At 53.1% G+C, this 18,498-nt stretch overlaps 1 protein-coding gene across 1 annotated transcript in view; it reads right to left on the bottom strand.

Moving 5' to 3' along the window:
• Positions 1-18,023, bottom strand: part of SULT2B1 (sulfotransferase family 2B member 1) — a 31,467-nt gene extending 13,444 nt beyond the window's left edge. Inside the window, exon 1 of the mRNA XM_045856448.1 lies at positions 17,851-18,023. Coding sequence (XP_045712404.1) covers positions 17,851-17,921 — 71 coding nt within the window. The 5' untranslated portion in view covers positions 17,922-18,023. The remainder of the gene's footprint in view (positions 1-17,850) is intronic.
• Positions 18,024-18,498: the final 475 nt, after the last annotated feature.

Here is an 18,498-nt window from a genome sequence, read left to right as displayed (position 1 = left end):
AAATCTTCTGTTATATAAAGAGGGTTGGGGGCCAACGGCACAGATAAAAGCCCAGAAACACTGTTGACTGAAGGATGAGGGACATAAGAGCATCCAGACAACCTGAGTCCAATCACAGGAGGGTCAAACACAGGAGAAAGTGCTCTGTGGCGTTAGAAGGTGGATGGAGGTTATCCTTGGGGGAATGGGTGATTGGGGTAGGGGCAGGTGGAGGGCTGATCACATGGTGTGCCCACTTTGCAAAATTCCCTGAGCCATTGCATGGTACTCCTGTGCATTTTACTTTAATAAAGCATTCACTGCTCTGGCTGGTGTGGCTCAGTGTATTGAGTACCAACCTGAGAACCAAAGGGTCACAGGTTCAATTTCCAGTCAGGGCACTTGCCTGGGTTTCCAGCCAGGTCTCCAGTAGGGGGCATGTGGGAGGCAACCACACATCGATGTTTCTCTCCCTCTCTTTCTCCTTCCCTTCCCTTCTCTCTAAAAATAAATAAAATCTTTTAAAAAGTTCACTGAATGAATGAGTAAAATGTTAAAGGAAAAAAAATACTCTTCCCATGGAAACAACTGCTGTTAATAAAACAGGAGGCGAGGTGTTGGGTTCAGTGACGTTGAAAATTCAGCTGGCTTGCAGAAGCCTTTTCTGTTAGTCCCTCCCTGTCTGCTGAGTTGACAGATGAGGAAACGGAGGCCCACTGAGGACTGTGACTTGCCTGGCAAGCTCCTGGTGTCTTCCCTGAAGGCCTCCACCAGCCTCGGAGATTTGTGGGATGGGGAGTTTCTCCAAGGCCTGGCATGAGGGTTGGGCTTGGAGCCCAAGGACAAAAGCTAGAGAGAGAACTGTGTCCTCTGCCTGGGGCCCCGGGAGGGCTCTGGGGAGCCCCAGTGAGGCTCTGCCCAGCCAGCCAGTGTTCCCAAAGGGCAGCATCCCGACAGGGTCAGAGGAGGGCTGTTTGGGAATCTTGGGTGTGTGGTCTATGGTTTGCTGGCGAAGGCCCCTTTGTTCCTGACTGGGGGGCTATTCCCCAGGGGACAGGGAGGGAGGGCTGGTTATCTCAGAGGGGTGGGGGTGAGCACTTCGCTGGCCGTGCTTCTGAGTAACCAAAGTGGTACAGGTATGAATAAAAGTGCAGTTCTGGGCACTGGCCAGGTAGCTCAGTTAGTTAGAACATCATCCCCATCTGTCAAGGTTGTGGGTTTGATTCCTGGTCAGGGCACATACAAGAATCAATGCATCATATTGCATATTGCATATTGATGCAATGCATATTGATGCAATGAATGCATCAATAAGTGGAATAATAGCCCTGGCTAATGTAGCTCAGTGGATTGAGTGTGGGCCTGAGAACCAAAGGGTCGCTGGTTCAGTTCCCAGTCAGGGCACATGCCTGGGTTGCAGGCCAAGTTCCCAGTGTGGGGTGCAAGAGAGGCAACCATACATTAATGATTCTCTGCCTCTCTTTCTCCTTCCCTTCCCCTCTCTTTAAAAATAAATAAATAAAATGATTAAAAAGATAAGTGGAACAACAAATTGCTGTTTCTCTTTCCTTTCCTCTTTCAAATCAACCAATTAAAACTTTTTTTTAAAAGTTCAGTTCTGGAGCCACACGTCTTGGGCTCAGAGTCTGGCTTTGGCACCTTCCAGCCGAGCTGAGGTCAGGTGCTTAAATCACCCTGTGCCTCAGTTTCCACAACGGTAACTTGGGGGTAAGAGAAGTAGCACAGTGTCCTGGTTAATGGCATAAACCCGGAGCCAGAATATGCGGGTTTGAATTCTATGTCCTACCAGCTGCGTGGCTGTGGGCCAGTCACTCACCCTCTCTGTGCCTCAGTTTCTTCATCCATAAAATGGGGATTAAAATAATGATTACCTTATAGAGAGTTTTTTGTGAGCATGAAAAAGTGCTAAGAACTGTGCCTGGCACCAAGAAAGCTCTATAGAAATGTTTGTTAATTTTTAACAATAGGAATCGTGGGAGGGTTTAACAGTCCAATAGCAGTAAAAATGATTGGCTCATGGTATATAGTCAATACTCTGGGCTAAAATTATTATTACACACAGTAATAGAGGCCACACTGGACATTGTGTGAACCCAGAGGAGGGGTTGGTTAGCACAGCGTCTGACACTCATTAGGCTCTCAGCGCACCTAATTACTTTAATTATTCACTGATGTTATCAGGTACCCCAAAGATGGAATGTGAGCGTGGTCTTAGTAATGTCACCGGTTGCCAGGCAGATTTAGCCCAGTGGGTGGGTGCTCTGAGGTCATCAGTTACTAGGCAGATTAGCAGCTAAGTGCCTAGGCCTTGGCTCTCTCTGTGCCTTGGGCAACAGATTGGACTTCTTTAAGCCTCAGTTTCCCCATCTGTCTTGTAAGGTTAACATTCACCTCAACCTCAGGACTTTCCTCCTACTCGAGAGTTCAAAGGTATAAAAATGTGAAGCACCTGGCTGCTGCTGAATGCTGAGAAAACTGACCCTTTTGTTAGTGGTCTGTTATTTTAGCCTTTGCTCCCGGAAAACAGCTCCTTAGGGAAAAATTTCCTCCCCAGTCTGTGGGAGAGGAAAACGGAAATGACAAATTGGAAAATATCCTGTGCCCTTCAGGAACCCCTGGATATTCACCGAAGGCCCTAATGTCCTCTAAATCCGGTCCAAGCCATGCCCCAGGAGGCCTGCGCGGGACCTGCAGTGCTGGGCACCGCCTGTGCTCAGTTTGGCTGACTGAGTGAATGAATGTGTGATGAATGGATGTGGGAATGCAGGAAGGGCTTTAGCAATAAAAAAATGAAGGAAAGTCAGCCCAGGCTGGTGTGGCTCAGTGGATTGTCAGCCTTCGAACCAAAGGGTAGCCAGTTTGATTCCCAGTCAGGGCACATGCCTGGGTTGTGGGCCAGGTCACCAGTAGGGGGCATGCAAGAGGCAACCACACTTCTCTCCATCTCTGTCTCCCTCCCTTCTCCTCTCTCAGGTATGTCCACAGTTTCTCAGTTCAGCTGTGGGAAATTTGGCATCCCCTTTAGAGACTCCCAAAGCTGGGGCCCCCTTCCACTGCACCCAGAGCCCAGAACAACAAGCTGCTCAATACAGGCCTCAACACTCCCTAAATATGAAGCATGAATAGGGGGAGATTTGGCCGAGGCCACACAGCAAGTACCAAGTTGAGCTGGGGTGTGAACCTCTGAACCTCTGTCCTGTTGACAGTTTCGGTCCCAGTCCCTCCTTCCGCCAGCACTGAGCACTATCCCCACCTCCTGGCCTTTGCATCTGCTATTCCTCCTGCCAGGGATGCTGTCCCCTGAGCACCTCCCCACCACCGCCTGTTTCTGCATTTGCACATGGAGGCCAGGGTTGCCCCACCCGGATTCCTGCCTGGCTAAACCCTGGCATGTCATAAAAACAGGTGCTGTGCGCCTGCTCTCCCACCTGGGAAATCCCATCTGGCCCAGGGTGACCTTTTCCCCTCCCCGGGTCACAAACCCGGGTTGTTCCCACACCACGTCCAGGGCCTGGCACGCAAGCGGCACTCGGCTAGAGCAGAGGAATGAGGATGGCAACTGAGCTGGGTCAGAGGCTTGCGGTGGGAGGGACCGGCCCACGTGACCAGCAACTGGCAGAGCACCTGCTTAGCCTGTAGAAGGTACCCGGCCCTCCCTGCTCGGGAGACCCGAGGATGCGAGACTCTGAGGGTGGGCTAACACGTCGGCCCTCCTGCCTTCACTCCCAGTCCGCCAGGCCCCGGCCCTCCCTCTCCATCCAGCACATGTCTCCTACTTGGGCCCTGGCCCCTCGGCCCTGCCCCCTCCCTAGTCTCCAGGTCTCCATGCTGTCCCTCTTGTTCATCCTCCTCATGGCCACAGCTCCTCGGCCCAGAACTCAAGGCCCTGCACAGCCTGGGCCTGCCCACGGCTCTGGCTGCCTCAGACCTCCAGCACCCTGTCTGACTTCCCTCTGGTCCAAGCAGGGGCATGGGGGTAGAGAAGCCATGTTTATGGAAATTCCATGCCAAGGACACACATTATCACAAACTCCTCCCAGAACCCCATGAAGTGGTTATTGGGAGCACCCCTTTGTGTCAGAAGACATGGAGGCCCAGAGAGGTTAATACCTTTCCCCAAGGTCACACAGCAGTCTTGAAAGGATGCCTCAGTAGAGACCTGTCATTGAACCATGACCCCCGCCCGCCCGCCACTAGGGCACAGTGTGTCTGTCTCATTCAGTGTCTGGCACATGCCAGTTATGCAGTAAACAACCGGTCCCAGGTCAGCACCCCTGGCGGTGGGGCCTCCGTCGCCCACTCCAGAGGCACCCCAGCCCACCCAGTGGGGAAGGAAGATGGGCTGAAGTTGGACAGATTTGGGATTTGAACCCAGGCTCCGCTACCCACTAGCTGTGTGACCTTGAATATATAGCTTACCCTCTCTGAGACTCCGTTTCCTCATCTGGAGAAGGAGGAAAGAAGGGCCACCCTTAAGGGAATTTGGTGAGGGTTAAGAGCTGCTGCTGACTCTCGCCTGGATTACGGCTCCTTACTGACCTTCCCCTAAGTTGGTGCCCCGCCCCCCACTGCCACCACAGGCCTGAGTGGGCTTCTGCTCCTTGTCTCTGCTCAAAACCCTCCCCTCTCACTCAGGGTAGAAGCGGAGTCCTCACGGTGACCGCAAAGCCCAGCACAATCTTCCCCGATCCCTCTGCGCGTGGAGGTCTCCCCTCTCTGCTTTGCTTACTCTGCCGCAGCCACCCCGAGCTCCTTGCTTTTACGCTTCAGGCTGAGTCCTGCCTCAGGGCTTTTGCACTGCCTGTCCCTCTGTCTTCTCCCATCAGGCCTGTGGCTGGCATCCTCACCTCTTTCAGGTCTTTGCTCCGATGCCCTGTGTACAACTGAATCAGCCACTCCCCGCCCGGCTTGCTGTCTCGCAGCACCTCTCGCCTCTGAGATGCTCTCACGGTTTGCACATCACATGGACTGTTTGCTTTCCTTCTCCACTTGCGTGTCAAGTCCACAAAGCCACAGATTTTTTTCCTATCTCTCTTGATTGCCAATGTATCCGAGATACCGGCACAGAGGGTGTGTCAATGCTTGTTGAAAAAATAAAAAGAACACCAAGAGCGCTCTCTGGCACAATACTCTCACTATATTAGGTGCCTTAGTTCATTTATTTTCTCAACGGCCCCGGGAGGTGGGCGGTATTGCTATTCTGTGTTGCAAACGAGGAAGTCAAAGCTGAGAGAGGCAAAGCCCCTTGGCTAATGTCACACAGCTGCAGAGGACAGAGCTGGAATTTGAACGCAGGCAGTGTGGCCCCGCAGGTAACAGCCCTGCCCACCCAGTGCTGTGGGGTGGTAGCCCTGGCTCCCACACACTCACACAGTTCTCCCCAGGTGTGCCCACCATGGGCAGGGGCTGTGGGGTGTTGGGGGGTGGGAGTGGGGTCAGGAAGACACAGGTTTGACTCTGGGCAACTGCTCACACGTTTATAATCGTCCCAAAATGGGAACAACCCGCGTGTCCTTCAACCAGTGAGTGGACAAAGAGTGTCCCGGTTACACACACAGTCCCCACTTGGCACTGACGAGAAATGAACCTGCGGATACCTGCAGCCTATTGGATGAGTCTCAAAGGTGCTGCACGAAGTGAAGGAAGCCAGCCCCAGAAGGTCACAACCTTTGACCCCATTGACAGGGCTGTGGTGAGCTGAAAAACGGCCCTGAAGAGGTCCCCGTCCCAATCCCTGAGCCTGGGAATTTGCTGCACTGCACAGTGAAAGGGGTTTGGCCTCGGAGGTGACATGAAGGATTTTGAGATGGGGAGATGGTCAGGGAGGGCCCTTAATGTAATCACAAGGGTCTTCACAAGGAGGTATCCCTTGGCGGCCCCTCGAAGCTGAAAAAGACCAAGAAATGGACTCCCCCTTGGAGCTGTCAAGAAGAATGCAGCCTTGAAGCGTATGACAACAATTCTGAGCTGTTTCAAGCCGCTTGGTTTGTGGGCATTTGCTGCCGCAGCGGCAGGAAACTGTCACAGCGATGTTTTCAAAAAGACACAATTGTATAGACAGAGAACAGACCAGCAGCTGAGGGGCGAGGGGAGGGTGCGGCGACAGGGGGTGATGGACAAGTTCTGTGTATTGATTGTGGTGCTGGTCACCCAAATCTATACACGTGTCAAAATGCACAGAACTATACACTCCTAACACACGCAACAATCAATCTCACTGCATGATTTTTAAAAAGAACCTCATATAGCCCTGACTGGCGTAGCTCAGTGGATTGAGCGCGGGCTGCGAAACAAAGCATCGCAGGTTCGATTCCCAGTCAGGGCACATGCCTGGGTTGCAGGCCATGATCCCTAGCAACTGCACATTGATGTTTCTCTCTCTCTCTCTCTCTCTCTGTCTCCCTCCCTTCCCTCTCTAAAAAGAACCTCATATAAATGCTTAACGCCCGTCAGCCACGATTATAATCAGCGCCCAATTTGGCCGGCGTGCCTCTGGGCTACCCAGAGACGTGCAGAGAAGCTACTCCTGCCTAGGTTACAGGCCTGCTTCGGATCTGCTGTGTGATCCCAGGCCACTCTCTAGCCCTCTCTGGTCTCACTTGAAGAATGAACAGTGGTGGGGGAGGGGGTCGCCGGGACTTCTTTTCCAGACCGGGACCTCCCAGTGTGATGTCCAAAGAGAGCTTTCTGTCCCTGGGAGCTTTAGATTCGTTTGTTTGTTGGCCTCAGATGAGGCGTATTCTTCCGCGCAGCCCACAAATATTTATTGAGCATCTACTATGTGCCAGGCCCTGGAGGTTACAGCGGGGAGTGCAAGTGGCAAAAAAACCTACCGCCGTTTACATTTGATTGAACAATGAATGGAAGGCAATGGGAAAAAATGAAGTGGGAGGAGGGGAGGGGGGTGTCTGGGGGTGGGCGGGGGCTGCAGCTTTAGAGGGTGGAGCCAGGGGACGGCCCTCCGAGGGGCTGGCATTTGAGCCGCCCTAAAGGAGGTGAGGGGAGGAGCCCTGAGGGTGCCAGTGTGTGCAAAGGGGGTGAGCGGGTGGGCTGCTGGCACCCTGGGGTCTCAGTGGGGCTGGAGCTGCCGCCCTCTTCCCGCCCTTCCAGGAGCGCCATTGGGCCAGGGGCGACTTTCTCGGCAGCCCCGCTGTCCCGCTGACTCACCGAGGGCACCTGCAGTCAGCCCTGCTCGACTCTATCTGGGTGACAGGCTCTGCCAAGACTCTGCAGCCGGAGCTGGGCTCGAGTCTCCTCACTCCAGAGCACACGGCGCAGGGCCTCCTGCGATGCGGCCTGCCTTTCCCTGGGCTGCTCTCTCTGACGGGGGTGCTGTTCTTCACCTCCCAAATTTCGCTTGGACAAGCGGCCCCTGCTCTTCTGGGGCCCTACGCTTAGGCAGAATGATTCATGCCTTGGCCGGAGTGCAGAGAAACCACCTCCCTCTTTGTCCTCCTCTTGGAAACTTGACATTTGGGAGACAACTTGACATTTATTACCTAGGGCCCTGGGGACACCCATCCATGTATCTGGTTACCCATTACAGCGTCCTGTTTCCTTCTTCTTCCTTTAATACTTAGTAATTATTTTCTTTGTCTATAGCCTCTTTAAATACTTAGTAATTATTTTCTTTGTCTATTACCTTCTATAAGTCAATCTTCTCCCCTAGTAGGAAGCAGAGGGAGCAGAAATTATCTGCCTACTTAGTCCCACCTCCAAGAGTCATCACATTGTTCTGGATGCACAAATGAACGTGACCCGCAGAAATTCAAGGCATAGGCGCCAGGTGAGGAAAAGTCCAGTGAAATATACACCAGGATGTCCATTGCAACATTGTTTATAAGAAGAACCTGAACAACAGGGGCCCCAACATTGGAATGCAGCCATTTCCAAAGGAGGTGTTTGTCTTGATAGGGATTCGGGTAACATGCATATTTCTCAAAACAGGCGCGCTTTAGATTTCTGCAGAATATCATATGTCAACATCACCTATGAAAGGAAAAACCCACAGGCAAACATTGAAGTCTACTTCATGCTATGCAGCCTAGAACGGGGAGGGCAAAACGCTCTAATAGTCTCTGTGGCTGCCTTTAAAAGGCATCGCCAGTGAGAAGTACCGATGGATGGGCACGGGTGTAACACAATAAAATAATGAAGTATAGTAAAATCTGGGTGGTGGGGGGGATGGGAGTGTTCCCTGGATCCTCCAGCGTTTTCATATGCTTTGAAACTTCAAACTTCTGTAGGAAGGGTTGGAGGGGTAAGGAGGTGGTATTTATTTGGCCAGATATCCAAGACACTACAAAGTAAAAAGGCCAGGAGAGAGACAGATATAAAGTAGTATCAGAGTTATGTTTAAAAATAAGCAAAGACAGCCCTGGCTGGTGTGGCTCAGTGGATTGAGTGTGGGTCTGTGAACCAAAGGGTTGCTGGTTCGATTCCCAGTCAGGCCACATGTCTGGGTTGCATGCCAGGTCCCCAGTGGTGGGAGCATGTGAGAGGCAACCACACATTGATGTTTATCTCCCTCTCTCCTTCCCTTCCCCCTCTCTAAAAATAAATGAAGTCTTAAAAAAATAAGCAAAGACCAGATATACACTTTGAAGTAATGGCACCTGCATTAAAAGTGGTTACTCCAGGGATGGGTCTGGGTGGCTGTGGAGACTAGAATTTGCCACCTCACACTTGTCTATACATTTTGAATTGTGAACTGAGGACATAGGGGCAGTGACTGCCATGTGCTTGCCCTCTGCCCTCCTGGCTGGTGCGACCAGAGCCATCTAAGGGGACGTAGGAGCCACAGATGGAGGACGGCAAAGCCTGGGCCCCAGACCACGCGCCCAGGAGAGCCACGTGGGCCTGGGATGTCAGCCTACCGTGAACTTGTACTGTGCTAAGCCCCAGAAGTGTGTGTGTGGGAGGAGGGTTGGTTGGGCAGGTGGGGGGCGTGTTTGTTACATCCCCTACACTGCCTGAACACAGACACGTATACGTTTTTTTCTTTTCACAAAATCTAATTAGGAGAATAAATTCTTGGGTCCTATGTCTATATCGATTGATCATCTGGGTATATTAATAAGTTCATGATCTTATCACAGTCGACCTCAGGGACTCCAGGACCACCAGCATGGTGCGTAAGTACTGTGGGTGCAGAAGTACAAGCAAGCACATTCCCATGGCGGGGGATGGGGTGAGGGGAGCTCAGATGCTGCCTCTGCGCCTCCGTCTCCTCCCCTCCTCCCCTCCTGTCTCTACTCTTCTTTCCTTTTTCCTCTAATAAAAACTTTAATTATTTATTTTTTAAGAGAAAGTTTATTTAGAAAGTTGCAGAGGTAGAAGAAGTGAGCCAGCTGGGCTGCACGGGCTCAGGAAAGAAGTTACAGAGGCGGCAGAAGGGCTCTCAGAGCTCAGAGAGCCCTTCTCAGAGAGACGGCAGAGATGCCTAGAGATGCCGTGTCCAGGGGAAGGGGAGGGGGAGGGAAAGGACAGTGCCCTCCTCTGCTTCCTTCCAAACAGCACTGATGCCACACTTTACACTTTGCTCCCCGCCTTGCTTATTTTTCAGTTACTAACTCTATCATGATAATCTTTTCAGATCAGCCTGCAGCCCTCTCGTTTTTTTTTTTTTGTTTGTTTTTTGTTTTTTGCTTAGGGAGGAAAGGTGGCTGATCTCTGAAGGAGAAGGGCCAGGAGCCTGTTCTTCAATGGGCTTTTATTGGGGTCATTTGCACAACAATACAGATAAAGCTCATTAATCATTGTCAGGCAGTAAGGATCAAACAATAGATAATAAAGAACTCTGAGGGCCTATTTTGAGTCAGGGTCAGATAGCCCTCTCATTCTTTTTAAAACCAGCCGCAAGACATCCCACTTCCATTCTTTTAAAATTATTTTCTTGTCCTGACCAGTGTGGCTCAGTTGGTTGGAGCATCCTCCTGTCCACCAAAGGTTACAGGTTCGGTTCCTGATTAGGGCTTGTACCTAGGTTTCGGGTTCCATCCCTGGCCGGGGCACATGCGGGAGGCAACGGATCGATGTTTCCCTTTCTCTCTCTCAAAAGCAATGAAAACATGTCCTTAGATGAGGATAAAAAAATAAAATTACTTTCCTTTTGAGGAAATGCACTAATCTTTTTTTTCTTAAATATTTTATTTATTGATTGATTTTTAAAGATTTTAATTTGTTTATTTCAGAGAGAATGGAAGGAGGGAGAAAGAGAAGAAGAGAAATATCCACGTGTGGTTGCCTCTTGGTGGCCCTACCAGGGACCTGGCCCACATCCCAGGCATGTGCCCTGACCAGGAATGGAACCGGCAACCCTTTGGTTCCCATGCTGGTGCTAAATCCACTCAGCCACCAGCCAGGGCTTATTCATTTATTTTTGAGAAAGAGGGGAAGGGAGGGAGAAAGAGAGGGTAACATCGATGTGTAAGAGAAACACTGTGTGCTTGTCTCTTGCGTGCCCCCGCTGGGGACCTGGCCCACAACCCAGGCATGTGCCTTGACTGGGAATGGAACCAGTGACCTTTCTGTTTGCAGGCCAGCACTCAGTCCCCTGAGCCCCAGCAGCCAGGGCAAGAAATGCACTAATCTTGAGTGGTCTTTGACTAGTGCATAGCACCCCCATGCCATCCAACTCTCTACTCTGATACGGAATAGTGCATTGCCCCCAGAAAGCTTTCTGGGGCTTCCTCAGTCCCTGCCCCCCATGCCACAAGCCACTGCTGCTCTGCGTTGTCCCCTCAGAAATTGAGTTGGCTGGTCTCTGTCATCCTAACGAGATGTGCTCTTTGGCACCTGGCTTCTTAGGTTCAGCATAATGTTCCTGACATTCATCTGTGTTTGCGTGTATATTAGAGTTCGTTCCTTTTTACGGCAGAGTAGAATCCCACTATCTGAAGAAATCTCTGTGTGTTTATCTGTTCGCTGCTTGCAGTTGCCTCCAGGTCAAGCTATCTTGCTGAAAGCCGCTGCACCGACCTTGCCTCTGTGGGGAACATACATTCTCATCTGAGGCACATAAGCAGCGTAGAAACAGCTGGGTCATCAAGTGGGGCTTGTATTGTTCAGGTTATGACGCCTGTACAGTAGGTTTTCAGGTCCGATTGGGTAACTCACCCCTCCCTGTTCTTCCCCTTACCTTGGCAGTTCTTGCACATTTAAAAGCTGTACGGACTTTTAAATGATTAAAAAGAAAAACAATTGATAATATATCACTTTGATGTGTTACTTTTAGGATCATGCTAATCATACAGAAAAATCTAGCTAAAGAAATTAATCACCCTCTTCAAATTCTCAGGGCTCTGTGTACCGCATCTCTGGCGATGGCCCTGGCAGCCCAGCAGTTTCCCTGCGCCCCGGGGGGCCTGCGCTGCCCCGCCTCTGGGCCCACGCCAGCGCAGCCAGAGTCTTTCAGTTCTCACTACCAAGTTCTGCTCGTTCCGGCACACTCCCTGCTCCGCCCCAGCACGGGGGTGTCTGTGTGTGCCAGGCCTTTAGCCCGAAGGCTCTTCTCAACCTTTCCCTCTCCTTCTTTTCTGTCTAAACTTCCTTTCTCTCTCTCCCTGCCACTAGATATTTATTAAGCTCCTACTGTGTGTCGCTCCCTGCCCGTGGGGCATTCACAACTTGGACACGTCCCCCAACAGAACTTTGCGTGATGAAGGAAACGGTCCATTCTGTGTCTCGGGCTGCATGTGGTTATAAAGCCCTTGAAAGGAAGCTGGTGTGGCCCTGCGGTATAGTTCTGTGGTTTGAGTGCTGGCTTGCAAATCAAAGGGCTGCCGGTTCGATTCCCAGTCAAGCCACATGGCTGGCTTATGAGCCAGGTGCCCAGTAGGGGGCACACGGCAAACACTTTGTGTTTCCCTCTTTCTCCTTCCTTCCCCCTCTTTCTAAAAATAAACAAGAAATTTAAAAATCTAAAAAAAAAGGAAAGAAAGAAATGCAAGAGGAGACCTCAACTTTTTAAATTGTACTTAGTGGTTATTACAGATTGAATCACTTGGCGATTACTGAAACACTGGCACTGAAGTCAGTTATCGGGAAACTTTCGAGGTTGGGCTGGAATAACTCAGGCCTGGAAATTGCCTGTCAGGTTGCCGGGGGGTGGGATCTGAATACAGGCCAGTCTTGATCACAGAAGCGAGATCCCCACTGCGCATGTGCGTGAGAACACACACATGCCATTTCGGGGGACTGGGAGGAAAAGAAGTCAAATACTTCATCCATCGCTTTCGCTGTTGATTGCTCGTCGAAATGGTACTATTTCAGATATTTCCACTTAACTACAATACTGAATTAAAATTAATTTCACCTGTTTCCCTTTCCTCCACCACCACCCCCGCCATGTGGCTGTTAAAAAAAAATGTTTCTGCCCTGGCTGGCGTAGCTCAGTGGATTGAGCGCGGGCTGCGAACCAAAGTGTCGCAGGTTCGATTCCCAGTCAGGGTACATGCCTGGGTTGCAGGCCATGACCCCCCAGCAACCGCACATTGATGTTTCTCTCTCTCTCTCTTTCTCCCTTCCCTCTCTAAAAATAAACAAATAAAATCTTAAAAAAAATGTTTCCATAGAGGGCTCTTGTTTTGAATCTGTGGGAAGGCACTGGTCTGCAGGGTGGATGGACAGACAGACCACAGACACACGGATCCCATGTGGGGTGACAAGGCCCCTGGTGGAGGTCATGGCCCCAGAGGGACAGCCTCCTCCCACAGTTCGAGGCCCCTGCCTGGTCCCTTTCTCTAGCATGGGGATTAAAAGTGAGGTTTCTGCTGACTGGTGTGGCTCAGTGGATTGAGCACTGAGCTGAAAACCACAGGGCTGCTGGTTCGATTCCCAGTCAGAGCACATGGCTGGGTTGTAGGCCGGGTTCCTATGGATGGGTGCGCGTGAGAGGCAACCACACATTAATGTTTCTCTACCTCTCTTTCTCCTTCCCTTTCCCCTTGTCTAAAAATAAATAAATAAGATCTTTAATAAAAAGTTTTTTTTTTAAAGAGTGAGGTTTCTGGAGCAAATCACGGGTGTACAAGTTCTCTCTGGGCGTCAGTCTTCCCATCTGCAAAATTGGAATTAGGCACGGGTTCCCCAGAGACTGAGCCTGGAGGACGGGGCTGGCTCCAGACGACCCGCCACGGAAGGTCCTAATTATTACCACTCCTCACTCTGACCTCGCCCTCCTCAGCACCTGCTTCCCGGCAGGTAGAATTAGAGGAGGAAGGAAAGACAACCGGACAAACCCTGACTCAGCAGAGCCCCGTCCAGCCCCTCCCCAGGCGTCGTCCACCGCGCGCATTGCTCAGATTCACAGCCCAGGCAGCCTCTGTGCCTGCGGGTCCTAGCCGGTGAGCGACTTGGGTGGGACAGGAACTCAGGGCTGCCTGCCTATGCAGTGTGACCGGGTCCTGGCTCTTCCCACTTCCCTGGCCCCTATGCAGGACCGCTGGGCATGCCTCTCACCTCCCCACCCTCCCCGCTGCCTCCCCAGACCCTAGAGTCAGTGGGAAGCAAAACACATCTTCCCTTCACTCCCCAAGCCTGGCTCCCTAGCGGGGGGGTGAGGGGCAGGGCTGGGGGAAGGGGGCCTGTGAACATCTCATTCCATTTGTTACCAAAACGCCTTATTTACTTGTGGCTGCCCAGAACCCCTCCTCTCTGCTGGCCCGAATTCCACCCAGGCGACTGGGGCCAATGCCCTGCTCTGTATTTATGGCTCAATTTCCTTTTATTAGCGCCCTCCTTCCCCTTGGAAAAAGCAGGGCTGTGGCCATAAAATCGTTCAAGCGCTGCTCAGCCCTCGCGCAGGAAGGAGGGGCTGGGGCTGTAAAACCGGGGCTGGGGACCTCAGCCACTAGGAGGCCAGGATCGGAATGGGCCTGCACGTGGACTCCAAGATCAAAGGGCTGAGGGGGAGGAGCAGCAACACAGGTCCAAACGCCACCTAGGCTTCTTTTTGGCCTTGACCGTCTGCAGAGTGGGCGATCAGGCACAGCCCAGCGCCCAGGTTATCTCAGGAAACATGGAAGGTCTCCCTCTCAGAGAGCCTACTAAGCCTCGTACCTGGGCAGGGGCTGCCTCCATGACCCTACCCCTCCCTCATCTTGCTCACCTTCTAATTCCTTACACACCTGTCCATCCAGTCTGGGGCGTGAGAGAGTCAGCCTGCCTCAGTTCAAATCCCCACTCCACCCGGCTTGGCAGCTGTGTGACCTTGGGTCAGTCACTCAACCTCTCTGGGCCTCAGTCATTCACGGGATGCTAATAGTTCATCTCCAAAGTCTGTTGTGAGGACTGAATGAAGTAATACGCGGAAAGCACTCCGCACAGCGAACACTTAAAAACTTCTCCAGGGATTAACGTCCCCTGGGTTTGTCTCCCCATCGGCCACCAGCCCTGCAAACTGACCCCTCCCGTTGGCATTCTGCCTACCTCCCGCTTCTAACTTTTTCTGGATTTTTATTTCGCCCTTATGCTCCTTTTTTAGTCAGCTGCATACATACAAGACACACGGAACACATAAAATTTATAAAGCGTAACTGATACCAAACGCTGTGAACTAGAACATTCTGAGCAATGTGTCTTGCTGGTGTCTCTGGGCCCCTCCTTGTCCCATGGGCCTCCTCCGCACAGCCTCTCTCCCAAATTAAATCCTTCTTGGTTGCTTGGGGTTTTTTCTTTTTAAATTTAAATTTAAATTTTTTATTTTAGAGAATAAAATAGAGACAAGGAAAAGGAGGGAGAAAGAGGGAGACAGACATCGGTGTGTCAGAGAAACATCAAGTAGTTGCCTACTGTACACGCTCCGACCTGGGACAGAACACTCCACTCAGGCACGTGCCCCGACCGGGAATTGAACCAGCGACCCTTTGGTTTGCGGGACAAGCCCAACCAACTGAGCCACGCTGTCCGGGGCAGTTGCTTGGTTTGGAGGGACAGTTTTCTCACATAGTATATGGCCTACACAGTATATGGCTTAGCTTTTTTTGTCAGAGGAGGATGGAGACTTACAAATGGAGCCAGGCTGCAGATATGGCCTTCTACTTGACATTCAGACTCACGCTTGGCATGCCCTGGCTGGATGGCTCAGTTGGTTGGAGCGTCGTCTGGTGCACCAAAAGGTTGCGGGTTCAACTCCTGGTCAGGGCACATGCCTGGGTTGCGGGTTTGATCCCCAGATAGGCTGTGTACGGGAGCCAACCAATCAGTGTTTCCCTCTCTCTGTCTAAAAACCGATAAGCATATCTTGGGTGAGGATTTAAAAAAAAAAAGAATAACTTGTGTCTCTACTGTGTAATAGTGGTCTGCCTGAGGATTTTCCATTGCCTGGTCCATTCCCTCACATCCACACAGCCTCTCATTTCTGTCTCAAAGCCGCTGCACTTTGCCCCTCCTGTCTCGTCTTCCTGCCAGCCCTGCCCTTCCTCACCCATCTGCTCCTCCTGACTAATCCTTCCGCAAGCTCCAGCTGAAAGCTTGCCTCATTGCACCTCCAGTCATCCCTTGACACTATGCTCGGAGACGTCACAGGCACCCGGGAGCCGAGGACCGCAGAGGTGGTCCCCACGCTGTCCTTGTCTGTGAGCAGGTCAGCATGTATGTGCTCCGGGGTGGGCGTGATTGGGACCGACCTAGGGTGGCCGAGAGTCTTAAGCTGTGTGAGCAGTTTGGAGAGAGGTCCTCTCAGGCAAAGGGCACTTCAGGTGCAAAGGTCCAGGGGTGGCTGCCCCTGGCTACAGCGACCGTGGAAACAGCTGGATGGGGCCCAGGGGGCGAGGAGGGTGGGGGCTGTGGGAGCAGAGAGGTGAGGCTCCAGAAGCAGCAAAGCAAGTGGTGGGACCCCACTTTTTAAATGAGAGCAGCTCCGCCATGATCTCTGTGACAGAGTTCCGTTTGGGAGCTAGATTTCTCATGGCCACAGGTCTCTGTGTCTGACAAATGTTTTGGAAACCATCACCAAAGTGGACACTGGGGAGCCCTGGAAGGGACTTGAGCTGGGGATGGCCAGGGGTAGAGTTGGAGATTAGAAGAGACTTCTCTGGGAATGCCCGCAGGAGGGAGCCGAAAGTGCAAAGGCACTGGGGCAGGGAATGGGGGCGTGGCCAGTAAATCTGACGTCATGGGCCAGATGGAATGCAGGCGAGGGAGGAGATTGAGCTGGGAGGCCAGAGCGCTGTGGCCTGGAGTCACTTTGGGACTGGCAGGAGGGGAGGGGCAGCTCGGGGGAAGGACTGGAGGCGGGAGGCGAGGGCGAGGCTCCGGGGGCCAAGAATGGAGAGAGGCAGGTTACAGGTGAGTGGGGTTGGGCAGTGACAGGCTGTGGGAGGGAGAGGAAGGAGGGACAAGGACCGTGCCTGGGGGTCTGCCCTGGTGACTGATGGGCCCATTCCCGAGCTGGCAGCTCAGGGGGAGGAGCGATGCAGGGGAAGCCCCAGAAGGCACGTTTGGGCCCTGATGAGAGGCACATTTCTGGGTCCAGGGGCGTCCAGAAGCTCATGGAAAAGCAAGTCTGAAAGCCTAAGAACAGCACCCAAGGGGCAGCAGATGTTCAGGGCTAGAAGGGTCTTACAGATGAGAGTTGTTTACCCCCATTTTTCAGATGAGGAAATAGAGGCTGAGACCTCCCTACAGGTGGGAATCCAGGGAGGGGCCCAGCTACCTCTGGAGCGAGAAACTGCGGAACCCCACCAGGTCTGGGGAAGAGGACGCTAGGACCTCCCTCCAGCAGAGTGGGGACCAGCCTGGGGGGCACCCCCAGCTGGAGAGGCCCAGAGACACTGTGAGGCTTGTCTACACCACACAGCAAGTAGAGAGAGTTCAGCTGCCCTAGTCTCCGGAGTCTGGGGCACCAGGGGGACCTCTCTGTGCCCCAGGACTGGGCTGAGGGAAGGGAGGGGCGGCCCGAAGCAGTAAGTCCCGAGATGCCGGGAGGGGCCCAGAAGGCCAGAGGGAGACCCTCTCCTGGCGGAGTGTGAGATATTGGCAGTTGGACGGAGATCATCTAAGTGGCTTGCTGTGTGATCTTGGGCGGGCCACCTGCTGTCTCTGAGCCTCTGTTTGCCCAATTGAAACATGGAGCCACGGGGAAAGGGTATTTCCCAGGCTGTTGAGGAGAGGAGAACCCACAGACTCTGGGGTCAGACGGACTGTGTTCAAATTTGCTTCTGGCTGTGTGCTCCTAGTCACTGTCCCTCCCAGCCTCGGTTTCCCCATCTGGAAAACGGGCACTATAAAAGAGTCTCCCTCATCCCCAGGAATGAAGGAGTCATGCGAGAGAGGTGGGGAGTGCTCTGTCCTAACCGCTCCTAGGAGGGGCCATCTTCTGGTCCCTAGCCCCCAGGACACAGCCTCCCGGAGGGAGGGAGGGACGGAGGGTCAGGGACGTAGCTGCATCCTGAGCCCCACCCACCTCTGCTCCCCCATCCTCCCCGACAGACAGCGGGACAGACAGCGCATTCTGAGCCCCTGGGAGGGAAAGCCCCCTGATGGGAGGAAAGGGGTAGAGCAGGTTCTCACGTTTCCTGAGCAACCACTGCACGCCAAGCCCTCTGCTCTCAGACTCATCCAGCCTTGGGTCAGGGAGATGGGTGGCTTGTGAGCCCCTTTGACAGACAGAGGAACTGAGGCCCCCAGAGGGACACGGACACCCCAGGCATCCCAGCTGGTGACTCAGGACAGGCCAAGTCCCTTAACTCCCTTCAAAGAGGAACCTGTACCCCAGAGTGGAGGAGCTGGCCCAGCGCAGCCAGCCCAGTCCTCCAGGTCTGAAGCTGCAGGAGGCCGGGCCAGCTTTGCAGAGAGGCCCCTGGTTCTTCCCTCAGGCCACCTCCTGGGGTGGGGGTGGTAGCTTACCTGATTTCTGAGATGTCGTTTTCTTCTGTGTCCCACAGGGCCTGGGTCTGGGGCTCAGCAGGCCCGTCCATGGCAGGCCGGCAAGGCTGGGGAGGGGAGGGCGTGCAGGGAGCAGACGGCGCGGGCACGGGGATCCGGTGTGAGTGGCAGTGGCGTCTGCCACCCGGGGGAACCCGCCAGGTGCCTACCTCCACGCCCAAGGGGAGGGGCAGCACCCAGCCGGTTCTCCCAGCTGCTACCCACGCCTCCAACCGTGGGGAGCGGCCAGGAGGGAGCCACCCATCTCCGAGAGTGGGGAGGAGGGGAGGTGGGCAGTGCTAGGCATCTGGCGAGTGCGTGGGGCAGAGTCCAGGGGTTCAGCGTCCAGGGGTTCAGTGCCCACCCCGCACAGGACCTTTCCGGCTGCTGGCCCTGGGCTGGTCTGGGCCTACCTGGAGCCCGTGTTTGTTCCTCTGATGAAGGAGCCAATCCCATCTCAGAGAGTTCATTCATTCATTCACTCACTCAGTCATTCATTCCTTTATTAACTCAAGAAATATTTGTTGAGTGCCTCCTGTCTGCCAGACACTTTTCTAAGTGCTGGGACACGGCTGGGAAGCCAGCAGACAGAAACTGCCCTCATGGGCTAGCCCTGTACGGGACTCTGGG

The sequence above is a fragment of the Phyllostomus hastatus genome, unplaced genomic scaffold, assembly GCF_019186645.2.
Source record: "Phyllostomus hastatus isolate PE091 unplaced genomic scaffold, TTU_PhHast_1.1 phas_scaffold_1224, whole genome shotgun sequence".
Classification (NCBI taxonomy): Eukaryota; Metazoa; Chordata; class Mammalia; order Chiroptera; family Phyllostomidae; genus Phyllostomus; species Phyllostomus hastatus.
This window is presented reverse-complemented; position numbering and strand designations above follow the sequence as displayed.